The sequence below is a fragment of the Rhincodon typus genome, chromosome 22 (assembly GCF_021869965.1).
Source record: "Rhincodon typus isolate 14 chromosome 22, sRhiTyp1.1, whole genome shotgun sequence".
NCBI classification, from domain to species: Eukaryota; Metazoa; Chordata; class Chondrichthyes; order Orectolobiformes; family Rhincodontidae; genus Rhincodon; species Rhincodon typus.
The window spans coordinates 32787758-32803514 of record NC_063353.1 but is presented as its reverse complement, the minus strand read 5'-3'; the positions used below and the strand labels follow the sequence as shown (position 1 = coordinate 32803514).

The following is a 15757-nucleotide window of genomic DNA, read 5'->3' as shown; positions in this document are numbered from 1 at the left end:
GTTTCGGGCCTTTCTGAAGAAGGGTCTAGGCCCGAAACGTCAGCCTTCCTGCTCCTCTGATGCTGCTTGGCCTGCTGTGCTCATCCAGCTCTACACCTTGTTATCTCAGATTCTCCAGCATCTGCAGTTCCTACTACTCTCCCTGCTTCTGTCTTTTCTATTCCCTTCATCATTTTATATGTTTCTATAAGATGCTCCCTCTTTCTTCTAATTTCCAATGAGTATTGTCCCCGATAATTCAAAATCTTCTCATAAACCAAGTCTCTCAACTCCGGAACTAATCTAGTGAGCCTCCTCTGCAAAAATCTCAGCATGATTTGCTGTGGGTAATCCCGAGTGAACCCATTGCTGCTCCAGGTCCAAAATGTGGTCAGCCAGAGGCTGCAGCTGGAAACACACCTCCTGCACAAATGGTCACCAGGGATACTGGAATGTCCTTGACTCCCCACATAATGCAAGAGGAGAATGTCATGGGTGTGAGCCCCACTGCCAATACTTATTGAATAAAGGTCATCAGACATCATCACTGTATAATAGCATGTGCCCAGTTGGGAGAAATAGCTAAGACTCCATCTCAAATTGGATCATTTGAAACATGCTCCTCCATTGTAACCTGTTAATATTAGTCCAGGCACTGATGTACCTGAAGAATATAATAGGAAAGGTAATCTGCTGTCCTTACATGGTCTAGCCTATATATGACTGCAGACCCACAATAATGTGCTTGACTCTTAATTGCTCTCTGGGCAATTGGGGATGGACAATAAATACAGGTCTAGCCAGTGATGCCCATACCCCACGAATGAACGGACAGAAGGTAGACACCTGGAATTCTACAGCTACAAGTCTGCAGATCTGAAAGAAAGCGTTGTAAGGAGATCAAGAACATTAAATTAGCAGTAACAGGGAAACATAAAGTGAAACAGAAGTATAAAATGGAGAGTGAAGCAAAAACTAATACAGTAAATAAACAAGCACGGTACTCTACATCTAATAAAATCAAAGCAAAAAGTAACCTCTGGGAAGAGCTTTCAACATCTTTAGTACCCAGAGGTAATGGCCCAGAACAGAATTTTGCCTTGATTTCCCAGACCCACAAGATAAATTCTGATTTGTTGACATGAGAGGAGATTGCTTTTATTTTGGATACAGTAGCTGAGTGTCTGTTCTTTCGGATTCTCCACTATTGCTGAAGCATGTTCTTTTTTTAACAACCTAGTATTCTGTTTCGGGTCTAGAATCTATTACTAAGAGGGCAAGAGCAGTCAGCTGCTAGTCTTCACTGAAGGGGAAGAGTGATCACTAATACTCTGTATTAGTCCATCCTTAGGACCACAGATGGATTTTATAGATCTTTCATTTTTGAGGTGAGTCTTGATACAGGGGTTCATTAGGCATGAAGATGACCAGAAGCAAGATGACATGCTAGGAATATTGATGCTTAAGGAAAGAATGGGTGCAAATAAAGATGCCACTGATGTTAATGACTTGTTGTAGTCGGAGATCCAGGATCGTTGTATCATCTTTGAAACCAAGGCGAATAATCATGAAGTTTCTGTTGTCACTTCAGGAGATTTAGCCCTTTGTTGAAAAAGATAAGCAGCAGACTTTTTTTTCTGCTTATTCCACTGAATCCACCAACAACAACAGCAGCAACAATTTCAATTAGATACAGAAATTCCTTACAACGATGAAGACACTGCAGAGAAATAGAAAAAGACCAATGTGCTGAACTCTCAGCTGTTGTCAGCCACAACACAACATCAGTTAGAGATAGAACTCAGGCAAAGTTACAGGAAATTAAGTTGAAGGTGAAGGACCTGTCAGTTTGCACATTAAGTGAAATAAGCGGTCACAAACTGAAGATGCCCTAGCATTTAAAGGGACAGAAGTTGGGGAGGAGCTTTTAGTGGTTCAATTGCAAATGAATAGCTTAGTGAAGCTACAGAATTTTCTGTAGGCAGCCAGGTGATCACAATACCTAAGAAGCCTCAGATTATGGCATTAGAAATAGTAACGTAATCAAACATGAAGAAGACCTCAAGCTTCCAACAGAGCCAAGCATTGACACTTCAGGCAAAGTGGATAGAGTGGACAGAAGTCAACTCTTACGTGAACAAAAGTACAACAAGTAAAGGGCATCAAGTTAAACCTGACACATTCTGAAAATGACTTCAAATCTTGGCAACAGCACACTATGATGTAAAGTATGTGATTTATTTATATTGTAATAGAATTTATTTTAGAATTTGGATTTGAACTGGTGGCTTTTGGTCTGTGTGTCTGACGGTGTGTAATGATTAACTCCTAGGCATTTCTGTCACCATGGTTGTTTTTTTTTTAAAAAGCAGTCTGAGGGAGATTCATGAAGATTAATAGTTTCACATTGACAGGGTTTTTGAGAGTGAACAGAGTAAACTGTGTGCATTGGGACTCTAGTTTCGAAGGTCAGATATTGATATTTTTCTTTTGGTTAGTGTAAATACTCAGCCCTTGAAAAACTTTTGGGTTTCAGTTTGAAATTTGCAAAAGTCTCAACTGAAGCTGGATGCGTAAAAGAAGGATGATAGTTTAGAATGATGAAGAAATAGTTTACCTCAGTTTTTGACCATTGTAGAGGAGGGAAGTTGGTATCAATGAGATTGTTATTTAGAATGCATTTTGAAATTTTTAAAGTTGAATTATATGCAAATAGTCAGTTAATTCTATTTTGTCTCCATTTCTTTTGCATAATAAACTTCTAGATTATTGTTAAAATTAAATCTGCATCATTGTATGTTTGCGTTCAGTGAAAGAATTCCTCATTAAAGCAAAAAAAAATTATCTGTCAAGTGAAATTTGAATTTGGAATCTTTTCTCAGGGTAACGGAGTCCAAAAACAAAGGGCATAGGTTTAAGATGAGAGGGGAAAGGGACCTAAGGGGCAACTTTTTTATGCAGAGAGTTGTGCATGTCTGGAATGAGCTTCCAGAAGAAGTGGTGGAGGCTGGTATAATTACAACATTTAAAAGGCATCTGGATGGGTATATGAATAGGAAGGGTTTAGAGGCTTATGCACCAAATGCTGGCAAAATGGGATTAGATTAATTTAGGATATCTGGTTGGCATGGATGAGTTTGACCGAAGGGTCTGTTTCCATGCTGTATAGCTCTATGACTCTAAGTAATAACATCAGCTGGGGTCTGGAGGCTTTTGTTGGGACTTGGATTCACTTGATTTTAGAGCGTGACTGTCAGTCCTTTTAAGGAACGAGTTTGAAATGATTCCGGACATAAGATAATTGTGCCGTATTGGAATTTATTGCACCGAATTTGGCATTGAGCGTTGTTCAGAGTTTTCTGGAAGTGGAAGATTATAAGAGTGGATTATTTGAAATTTTTGACTGAAGCTAAACTGAGACAGTTAGCTGATAAAATTAGAAGTAAAATCTGGTGATTGTAAGTTGTGATGCTTCAAGTGATTATCCAACATATAGAATTAGAAGAAAGTAACCCGAAATTGGGATTTGCAGCTGGTGTTAACGACAATACAGTTAAAATAAAAATACAAACAGAAGCTAATGGAAATTGAGAAAAAAACTCAAAGGCGGAAATTGTACAGGGAGAAAAACAGATGGACACAGAGTTAGAAAAAAAAGTTGTAAATGGGGATGGAATTAAAAGCCCTTAAACTGGAAAAAGATTGGGAAATGAGAAAACGTGCTTTGAACATGGGCCATCTGGGAGTTCCTTTGTTTTCCTTTGAAAGGAGGGGCACTCTTAGTGAAACTACAGGATTTAGTCCTTTTTGAATGAATATATCAACATGAGCTGAAAGAACCACTTAAACTAATTTGGCAGAAATTTCTTAAACAATGTTCAAATATTAGTCTTCCAATCTATATTTTGAGTTTTGAAGAAACATTGACCAAAACATGTGAGTTGGCTAAAATACATTTGACGACTGTTAATAAACAATGAAAACTTGAACAGATAAAAGCACCAAAGTTTGAAATATTATTATGGAAGTCAATGTGTTAACATGGTTCTCCAGAGACAGGTAACAATTAAAAGCAAAATTCACTGGACCTCATCGATTGTAGGGTGCCAAAAATGGATGGGTCACAAAGATTCTGAACTACGTATTGCGAAGTCAACATGGTAACAAATGCAAATTCATATCCTTTTCTATGATTAGAGGACTGTGTTGAATGAATTGGATACACACAATTTGTCACAGAAATCAACTTGCTCAGAGGATATTGGCAAGTTCTGTTAATGGTTAGAGCCAAAGAAATGTCAGCTTTTGTGACACTGAATGGACTTTATCAAGGCAAAGTCATATGGTTTAGGATGAAGAGTACATCAGCGCTGTTCCAATAATTCACCAATAAAGTCATTGAAAGACTGTATAGCTGTTGTTTACATTGCAGATTTGGTTGTTTCTAGCCAAACCTGGAAAGAATGTTTATGCCATTTGACTGAACTGTTTGATCAGCTGCAAAAATAGAATTTGGTTAAAAATCTGGCTAAGAGTGAATTTGGCAAAGCGATGTTGACTTGTTTGGCACCACACTATGGGGCAAAGCCAGGTAGCACCTAAAGAAGTGAAAGTACTTTTGCTTTTCCTGTATCTAGAACAAAACATGAAATTTTACAGTTATGTTGGTGTAAGTAGTCCTTTCACTAGCTTCTTCTGAACTTCAGCACAGCTGTTGCACCTTTAACAAGTTTGGTCGGAAAAAAGCCGGAAGTGTGAACAGATGCAGAAGTGTCAAAGTTTTTTAAAACTTGAAAGCTGTGCTAAAAACTGCACAACCTTTAGCCATGCCCAATTATGAAAAGAAATTCATACTGGCTGTTAATACCAGAGATATTGATTTTGGGACTGTTTTACTGCAAACTGACAAGATGGGGTTTGAACGGCCTATCAGTTATTTTTCAAAGAAACTGACAACATATCAGCAAAATATTCTTTGGCTAGAAACAACCAAATCGGCAATGTAAACAACAGCTACACAGTCTTTCAATGACTTTATTGGTGAATTATTGGAACAGCGCTGATGTACTCTTCATCCTAAACCATATGACTTTGCCTTGATAAAGTCCATTCAGTGTCACAAAAGCTGACATTTCTTTGGCTCTAACCATTAACAGAACTTGCCAATATCCTCTGAGCAAGTTGATTTCTGTGGATACATTGAGTTTTGTAATTGCTCTACATGACTTTGAGATTTACATCACTATCCATGTGGACAAAATGGTTATTTACATAGTCCACAATCCTTTGATTGTCTCAAAAAAAGATTTGGACAAGAGTTTACAGTTGTCTAAGTGGAGTGTAATTCTACAATCATATAGATTGAAATTTGTTCATTGCCTGGATAATAAAATTTTATAGCAGACACTTCTTTGAGAACACTTGTGAACAATTATGAGTGATTGGTTCATGGGCAATGTGGTTGCTGTGTAACTCATTGTGAGTTTAATGCCAATATGTTAATTTGACATAGTAATAGTGATCTCATCATTTTGGATGAGTAATTGAAATGCACCTTAAAGATACATTTTAATTTTTCTTTACAGAAGGTCTGATGTGAGGTGTATGATTTATTTATATTCTAATGTAATTTGTTTTAGAGTTTGGATTTGAGCTAATGGCATGTAGATTTTAGTCTGTGTGTCTTTGGAGGGATTACTGATTAACAACAAGGATTTCAGTAGCCATGGTGATATCTTTTTTTTAAAAAACGCAGTCTGAGAGAGAGTTCCTAGAAGCAAATGGGAACTTGACACTGGAGAGTTTTTTTATGAGCAAACAAAACGAACAGCTGTGCATTAGTCATTCAGTTTAGAGTGTCATAGATTGATTTTTTTTTCTCTCTATCTCTCTTTTGATTCAGGGAAACACCCATTGCTTGAAAAAGATTTTAGGTATCAATTTGGGTTTCAATAGGAGTACTATTGAAATTAATGGGGTTGTAGTTGACTGTGCATTTTTAAACATTTAAATTTGTGTTGTTTGTAAAAGGTTTGGCTTATCCTATTTTGTCTTTTTTTTCTTTTGTATAATAGTTTTCTGATTTATTGTTAAAATCAAGTCTGCAGCATTTGTTGTGTTTAAGTAAAATAACATCTTCTTAGAGCCAAAAACAGGATGATTCTCAAGTTAGATTGGAGTCTGGGATCTGATTTGTCTATTAATACATTAGCTGGGATTATAACAATGCCATCAGGTAGCTCAATAACTGTATGCTGGTGAGAATCTATCCAGGGAAGAGGGGACACTTTTGTCTAAATTGCATTAAACCAATATTAAAAATGAAGGGTCACTGGACCTGAAATGTTAACTCAGGTTTCTCTTCACAGCTGCTGCTGTAGATGCTGAGCTTTTCCAGCAACTTCTGTTTTTGTTCCCAATTTACAGCATCTGCAGTTCTTTCGGTTTTTTTTTTCCAAAATTTACCTGACCAAACCAGGTTAACAGAAAACACACAGCGGGTTTCTGTACTTAAGTAGAAAATAGCTGTTTATTGCAAACAGAATGATTTTGACCAACTGCAGGAAAAAAAATTTGCATGAGTAACTTATAACCTGGACTCTGTGTCTTTGTAAATAAATTCCTATACACATTCAAACAGACATGCAAAGTGACAGGTACAGACATGTATATTGTGGGTGGGAAGGGGACAAGAAAGAAATCAGCTCAATTTTGATTCCAGTCTAGCTTACATGTCAATGAAAAGTTTTCCTTCAGTTCCTTTCTGATTCCCTTCAACCTTTCAAGGGCATATGGTTGAGGATCTGCCAATTCTTAACCTTTTGCTCACTGTTTGAGGCCTCACCCTTTCAATCTTTCTGAAGATGATTTTCCTTTCTTCCTTTCAAAGGAATGCTCAAAGAGAAAGAGTAGCTACTGAGAGTCTGATTGTTTCTGCTGCATTGTCCAGACAGCTGTTACCACCTGCCCAGTCAAAATGGTGTGACTATGTTGAGTACTCCTGACCACATGCAATTGGTGCTGGCTGGAAAACCAATCACTGACTAACCTGGCTCTGTGCACGGACCCACAAAGCTGAGGAATCTAACAGCTACTCTAAGGCCACCTTGTGGAAGTAATACACAGTTCGTTCCAGAAATAGGAACATCATCTTCCACATCCCTTAGTTTGAAGCAGTACATTTTCCCATTTTTACCTCAGTAGTCTTTACAATTAAGCAAGATTTTGGAGGTGTCTGATAAACTGAAAGAGACTGCAAAACTAAAAGCTAAAAACTGTTAGCAGTCACACAGCACCATCAAGCCTCAGAGACTGAAAGAAACAGTTTCTGAGAGAGATCAAATTCTGCAGTGGCAACTTCATAAAGTCATGAAAGCAAACAAAGACCTCAATGCCTCACCCTCCAAAGTGAGTCAGCTATTGGCAGAATTTCCAGAATGCGAAAGGACACAGCTGCTTTGAGAACAGGAACTGTTATTCAGAGTCTATATGTGAACTTGAGTTAGGTTTATTGTCACATGTACTTATATGAGTACAGTGAAAAGTTTACAAGTCACCACTTAAAGCACTTGTCTTAGGCACATACGTACCTAGGTAGAGATTCTTGAGTACAAATTTGTAGGAAAATAAAACTAGTAAAATAAAGAAAAGTCCAAAATTACAGACCTTCAAAAGTACAAAATCATAGCAATAAATTTGATAAATTATTAGATATATGAAAGTGATTTGAAAAAATCATCTCTGAAACTTAAAACTGAGAAAGGAAGAATTGCTGAAGATTTCTGAAAGTCTTGAACAGAGACAGCCACTCTCCTTGAGAAGTTGTCAAAACAAAAGTTCTGTTGGTGGAAACTAATTCACTGTGAATTATTAGCAGATAAAAACATTGCTGTAATAAGTGATAATTTTACATCTGAAGAAGAAACGCTTGAGAGGAGAGATCTTAGTGTAAGTTTTCCAGAAGATTATATTTTGGGTTGTTCTCAAGGTTGATACAGGCCTTCGGGTGTACAAGGTTGCTTCCAATCATTCCTGTTGATGTGAATCCTTAGGATGTTCAAGGTTCATGCATGTTAAAATGTGCCTGCAGTATTAACTTTTAAGGTGTCAACTTACTTCTGTTGTAACTCCTTTTTTATAAATCTTATTTAATTCCCATTACATTTAATAAAGCCTGTGAGTGTTCATTTTTCTGAGCATTACTTGATATTATTGACATTAACTGACAAGAGTTACTGTTTATTCACAGTAATGCAGGAATAGAAAACCATTCAGCCCCTCGAATCTGCTCACCATTTTAGATCATGGCTAATTGTCAACCTCAATGACATTTTTCCATGCTATCCCTGTAAATCTGGGTGTCATTAGTATCTAGAAATCTATCAGTCATTGGCTTGAGCTTACTTAATGGCTGACCTTCCATGACCCTTTGGCGTAGAGAATTTCAATGCTTCACCATACACTGAATGAAAATGTTTCTCCTCACCTCAAGTCTTAAATAGTTTGAGCTTTATTCTGAAACAGTATTCCCCAGTTCCAGAGCCCTGTTCAGTGCAGGAAAAACATCCTTTCTGCGTTGACTGTGTTTATCCCCAGGAGTTTTATAAGTTTCTATGAGGTCACCTCAAATTCTTCTGAACTCCAGAGAATATAGGTCCACTTTCCTCATAGCACAGTCCCGATATTCCTAGCGTTCAGTCTGGTAAACCTCAACTGCACTTTTTCTATAGCAAATATACCCTTGTTAAGGTGGGAAGACCATAAATATGCAATACTCCAGGTAACTGCACAGTATTAATCTGTATTGAACAGGGCTGGTTAGGGTTATTCACTATGTGGTTGTAGAGTTGCTCTTCATTAACCAGCATAAAAGTTACTCCCTTTGTAACTGCAGAGTTACTGTTTATTTGCCAGGATAAGGGTGGCTCATTGTGGTTTTATAGAGTGACAAGTTATTCAAGGTTAATGTTCTTCACTGGCCTGGCTTTTGGTGTGAGGTCCTGTAGAGGTAGCAAGCCCACCACCTTCCAGTGTGTCCTCATGTTGTCCACTCTAACATTATAGGTGGGCAGGTTCTAAAATCAACAGCCCTCCCACCAATAGCAAATAAAAGAAGCTAAGGGACATTTAGTTTATTGCCAAGCCAACTGACCCTGACAATATGCTGCCTAACTACTTAACAGCTGAACAAGAAAGCAGCACATATTTGCCTGTCCCCATTATGGAGTGCACCCCAATATGTCATCTCCCCTTCTTTCCTGGCTATCTGGTCTCCAAATCCTAGCACCCAGCCCTTCTTTGAATTTAGGATTTCTTACCACCTTAAATGCTCAGGATGTACCTATTCTGACAGCTGTCTCTTTTTGTTGTTCTTTTTAATCTGCGTAGTGCCCACTACTGGTCTGTCATGCACCCAGCACTGCTAAAGCTGCCAGGCTGGGACTTGTACCACTAGGGCAGAGGTTCTACTGTGAGCTGCTATGGCCCATACCCATTGTACCTAGGTTCTTCCTAATATATTGTGTGAGGTCAACATTCATTCCGAAAGGAGCGAATGGTCTGAACCAATGGTAAAATCTAGTCCACTAACTTTGCAGAGTCATTCACCAGGATGGGGTTACTCACTCACTTGGTGGTTGGTGTCCCAAGGATTCGTGTCAAAAGTGGAGCTATTGGGAATTGGGGCAATATTCCCCACTGGTTGCCATTGCCCCTGCCACAAAGAAAAATAATTGTGGTTCTTGGGCATCAATCCCCTCAGTCTCATGAAATGTAAGAGTTCCTTGCAGGAGTTCCTCAGGGCGTGTCCCAGGCCAGAGTATCTTTAACACCTTCATCAATTACCTTACTTTTATCTTATGGTTAGAATTGGATATGTTTACCAATGATGATAGCACCACTCACTAACCATCAGGTGAATCCTTGTCCAATTGCATCAAGAGCTGGACAGGGTCCAGGTTTGGCCTGATAAGGGGCTAAGTAACATATGCACCACACAAGTACCATACAATGATGCTGTCCAACAGGAGAGAATCTAGCCATCTCTCTTGATAGATAGTGGTATTACCATCACTGAATAACCCATCGTCAACATCTTGGGAAATACCATTGACCAGAAATTGAATTTAACAGGGCATAAATACTGTTGCTGGAAAACCAAGACAGCAGCAAATAATTTATCTCCTGACTGTACAGAGTCTGACCACTATCTACAAGATACGAGTCAGTAGTGTGATGGATACTTCCCTACTTGCCTGGCTGAGTGCAGCTCCAACTGAAGGAGCTAAACATATCCAGGACAAATAATCCTACTTGATTTGGCACCCCATCCACCATCTCGTTAATTCACTCCCTCCACCACTTAGGCACTGTCATATCAATATGTACCAAATACGTGGCACACTGCAGTAGCTCAGCATGACTCCTTCGTCAGCACCCTCCAAACCCACACCCTCCACCAACTAGAAAGAAAGGACACCAGACATGTAATGCAAGGCAACTACTATCCTGACTGGGAACTATATCGCTATTCCTTCGCTGTAACTCAGTCAAAATCCTGGACCTTCCTTTTTAACACCGCTGTGGAGGTACCTAATCCAAACTCCCTTGATGGACAGCTGCAGTTCAAGAAGGAAGCTCACTTGCAATTTCTCCAGGGCGATTGGGGATGAACAATAAATGCTGACCTAGACAGTGTCCCAGACCTAGACCATGAATGTACACATGTTTTTTTAAAAGTTGAGGATGCAGTATGCTATTGTAATCATGACTGCCTGACCCATGCTCACTGGAAACGCAGCCCTCTGGGACCATGGATATTTGGCCCATTATGTCACTGTGACTTGTTAATTGTTCTGTAGTGACATGGACCCGGACTTTGGATGTCTCAGTACAGTCCCAGTTAAATGAGATCCCTTTATTCTTCATTTGAAATTTAAACAAAAAGTACTGGAAACATTCAACATACCTAGCAGTGACTGTGGAGAGAGAAAAACAAATCATGATTCAAGCAGATTGTGAGTCCTTTTCAGAACTGAAGGTAGAAATGTGTTGGTTGACATGCTATGGAAGAACAAAAAGGAAGGTCTGGCATCGGTTAAGGAGGAGGAGAGATTAAGTAATAAAGTTGTCAAAGCAAAGTTATGAAATAAATGGCAAAGTGAGTGATAAAGAAATAAAGCATTGATCCATAAAGTGTGTCAACGGCAGATTATGGCACCTCAGTCTGAAAGCAAAACCATGGTTAAAAAAAAGCTACAGATTAGCACTCGGCAAAAAACACCAAAATGAGAAACAAAGTTCATGATCTGAAGTTATTAAATTTAATGATGTATTGTACCCAAAAAAGATTCATCATATTCCTAACTTACAAGGTACAGGTTTTGTTGGTATGTTAGTTAATGAGCCAGTCAACACCAATTATCCTTACCATTTAGAGTCATAGAGGTCTATTGCATGGAACCAGGCCCTTTGGTCCAACTTGTCGATGTTATCCAGTTTATTGGTACCATTTAATGGAAGCTGCACAGCTTTCCTGTGGTTTCGGTGTTGGGTTTGCAAACAGTCTACCGGGAGTATCCCTTGTCATCGGAAACTTGTACCCACTCAATCAGAAATATGTGAGGCTGCTGAAAGTCATACCCTAGCCCCTCCTATCATCCACCACACACACACCTACCCTCTGCCAGAATCACCACCCTGTGACCTACGTCTGCAACCCCCTCCCCACTTACTCGCCTGTGGTCCTGGGTCCCATGATGTTCCTGGGCCTCCACTGTGTTCATTGTTGCTAGCAGTCCCAGCCTTTCATTGGCTGACAGTTCTCAGCAGGCAGAACTGATGCTACCAGGGATCTGAATCACAGGTGTGGCCCAACAGTGGCCACTTAAGTGCCTGAATGGTGGTCACTCTAATTTTCTTTCTAACTGTGCAGGCCTCTGAAGTCTGTGTGTGGCAGAGAACTCCAAAACCAGAAGTTAATGCCAAAAGTGATGAACCGGTGCCATTTGCAGATCTTTGGAGCAGCTACATGCATGTGCATCCACGGGGCTTAGAGGGAACTCGGTGCCTAAGGGGCATGGGATTCCTTTGAGCTTCCCATAGATACCCGATGGGAATTCTCCACTGAAACTCTGGCGGACTAGACCTCTGTCAGCTCCATAATATCGAGCGCAATGAGAGGTGGAGGGGAACAGCATACATACACGTCATCGGTAGAAAATAGTCACCAAGAAATCCAAAAGGGAATTTTGAAGAAACTTCTTTACTATAAAATTAGTGGGAATTTGGAATCTGGTATCACTGGAAATGACACATATTATAGATGCATTGTTGGGGAGACGAGACAAGCATATGACCAAGAATTGACTTGAAGATTATGAGATGAAAAAAGATGGGAAAACGCTCAGGTAAAACATAAAAGTGGACATGCACTTGTTAACTCAAATGACCTGCTTCTGTGCTTCTATACATTGTAGTGGTGTTGTCATTGGGCTGGTAAATCAGAAGGTTGGTCTAATCCTCTGGTGACATGGTTTCAGACACTCTCAAAGCAGGTGGTGGAATTTAATTTAAATTCCAAACCTGAAATTTAGATCTCGTCTCTGTAATGGTGACCGTGATGACTATCGGTGATTGTCATAAAACCCCATTTTGTTCGCTGATGTACTTTAGGGAAGGAAATTGGCTGCCAAAAGCTGGATAATCTATCCCAGGGGTGGCCAACCTTTTGGCATGGGGGCCTGGGGGGAGTCACATTTCAATTTTCTCTTTGTCAGGAGAGCAAATTTCAGAGGGATACGTTCTGTGACAGCAATAAACATGAACTTCATGAAAAAAATATCAAAGGCAATAAATAATTTAAATGAATAATTAAAAGAAATGACCATTGAAAAGTGACATGTAGCAAAACTTAATAACAAAGCCAATTTTAGCTGTTTTGGTTCAGGAGCAAAAGCGGAGAGAGAAAATGAATCGGCTCTAATTCATGACTACCATGGAATGGGGTGGTGACTAGGGCAAGCTGTGGACTTACATTTAACTAACACTGACCTTGGGCTGCCTCTGCTGGGGCACTCTCTGAGCTGCCCTCGGCAGAATTCTCATGAAAGTGGGAGGAGGGAGTGGGTCCTGACCCAAAATGTCAACTTTCCTGCTCCTCTGATGCTGCCTGGCCTGCTGTGTTCCTCCAGCTCCACACTGTTATCTCTGACTCCAGCTTCAGCAGTTCTTACTATCTCGGAGTGGGGAGTGAGTTGTCTTTCAGCCTGGGGTTTCCTCCTTCCACAGTCCTCTTTCTCTCTCCTTCTCTATCTCTCTCTCCCTCCACCCCTCTCCCCTTTACCTGTCCCACACCGTTATCCCTTTCCCTCTTGCTCTCTCACCTCTTTGTCTCTTTGTCACCACTTCCCCTTCTCTACACTTCTGGTCCCTCTCTAACTCCTCACTCTGTCTTCCTTTACCCCTTTTGCATTCAAGAAATTTTCATCAGCGCTTCGACCCCACCGGCAAACATCATGCATTGAAACAAAACTGGCCAAGATTCCTTTTCTGGAGAGACTTAAATACAGTTTGGGAAAAGGCAATTTAATTTTTAAAAAAATGAAATGAAAGAAAAGTTAGCAGGAGCAACCCAGCAGCCTGACTATCATTCCCCCCTCACTGTTGTGGTTCTCCTTTGCAATCTGACTCACATTGTCTTCTCCTTCTGATGTGACACTCATCTCCTTTCCACCCTCCTCAAGCCAAAGTCTCCCTGAAAACCTCCTGTTCCCAGTCCCTTCCACAGACTCAACTCCGTAGCACCAAGCCTCAGGCTACTCACTGCTCCTCCAACCACAGACTAGAAAATTTCTGAAGGGTCTATGCCCGAAACGTCAGCCTTCCTGCTCCTCTGATGCTGCTTGGCCTGCTGTGTTCATCCAGCTCCACACCTTGTTATCTTAGACTAGAAAATCCTGTCTCCTGCATCTGCTGCTGATAGGCTCAACACTAAACTTGGAGCTGCAGACATAGCAAAGAAACTGTTGATTGGAGGAGCAGCCCCTTGCAGAATCTTCCTCTTATACTGACTGTACTTGAAATTCCAGCTTAAAATAAAACAAAAAAATAAAAAAAATCACTCTTTTCTTCTTCCGTGATCTTTCTCATGCAAGGTTCTTTAATTATTAGTTATTGGATGCCTATGGATGAGCTGTAAATTTGTCTGCCAGTAAAGCAGATGTTAGAATCATAGAATCCCTGCAGTGCAGAAAGACGCCACTTGGCCCATCAAGATTGCACTGACCCTCTGAAGAGCATCCCACCCAAAACCTGACCCGCACCCTATTCCCATAACCCCACATTTCCAATGGTTAATCCACCTAATTTGCACATCTTTGGACTGAAACCCGGCAGAAACCCACGCAGACATAGGGAGAACGTGCAAACTCCACACAGAAAGTCGCCCGAGGCTGAAATTGGACATGGGTCCCTGTGAGGCAGCAGTGCTAACCACTGATCCACGGGGTTGGCACATATTGGGTGCTATGAAATGCTCTTGTAGACTGTATGTGGCCTGGAAGCCATTGTTGGGCACCTTGAGACTAGTCCACATGTAACTTCAGACCAACAGAATGTGATTGATGCTGTACTGCCCTCTGAATGGCTGAGCAAACCACACTTTTAGGGCAATTAGGCATGGACAATAAATGCTAGCCTTGACAGTGACACTCACATCTCACGAAAGACTTAAAATAAATCCCATATAATTTGTTCTGACTGCAAGACTAAGACCACCTTGAAGTTTCAGAATGAAAGGTGATGGATTGCTAACTTGGAGAAGTAAATTGGTTCTGAGTCGACAAGAAACAAGAATTGTTATTGTCAAATGGAATGAGGGGTACTTGAATAACAACTGCAGTGTCCTGTCTTTGCTTCAGGTTGCCATTATAGCTGGGAACTTCGAATTGGCCGAAATCATCAAGAATCACAAGGAAGCCGATGTTGGTGAGTTTGAATCTTAATTCTGTGTAAATGGGGTGGAGTCTCACCTTGGAGTCCATTTTAGAGAGACATGAGAGAGCCATCTGCATCATTCAGAAGGAAGAGTCAGGCAGTCAGATGCACAGTAACAAGACCTTACTTGTGAGAGAGCAGTCAGCCACAAACTGACAGAGGTGCACAATATAGGGCGTAGTTAAACAGTAAGAGGGCTGCATGGTCAAAGGAGTAGCCACAGACTGAAGGGGCTCAATTATTGAGAGATCAGTCACATAGTGATTGGGCCATGCTGCTGATGGGTCAATCAGTCAGACAGTGGCAGTGTTGCATCGATGGGTCAGTTACATAGTGACCAGGCTGCACCTATTGAGGGATCATTTATTCACAAAGTGACAAGGCTGCGTTATCAAATGATTCAGACAGGGAGTCACACAGGGCCTAATAATGAAACCAGAAAGTGCTGGGGAAATTCAGGAGGTCTGCAACATCTGCACAGAGAGAAACAGAATTAATGTTTTGAGTCAGATATAACTTCTTCAGAGTTAAAGAAGATGGAGAATGGTGGTTTTTATACTGTCGACAGAAGAGGAAGAGGAGTGGGTGGAATGGATTGAGAGGGAGCCCAGAACAAAGACAAAGGGGTATTAATGGTAGTAAAGGAGGGGTTAGAGGTACCAATGTAAATAAAGGTAAAAAACGAGAAAATGAGTCTCCTCTGCTGAGAGCAAAGTCAACAAGATACACACAAGAGATAGTAGGAACTGCAGATGCTGGAGAATCCGAGACAACAAGGTGCACC

General features: G+C 40.5%; 1 protein-coding gene across 1 annotated transcript in view; it reads left to right on the top strand.

Moving 5' to 3' along the window:
• Positions 1-15757, top strand: part of shank3a (SH3 and multiple ankyrin repeat domains 3a) — an 886564-nt gene that overhangs the window by 400618 nt on the left and 470189 nt on the right. The window contains exon 11 of the mRNA XM_048610479.1: positions 14898-14964. Coding sequence (XP_048466436.1) covers positions 14898-14964 — 67 coding nt within the window. The remainder of the gene's footprint in view (positions 1-14897; positions 14965-15757) is intronic.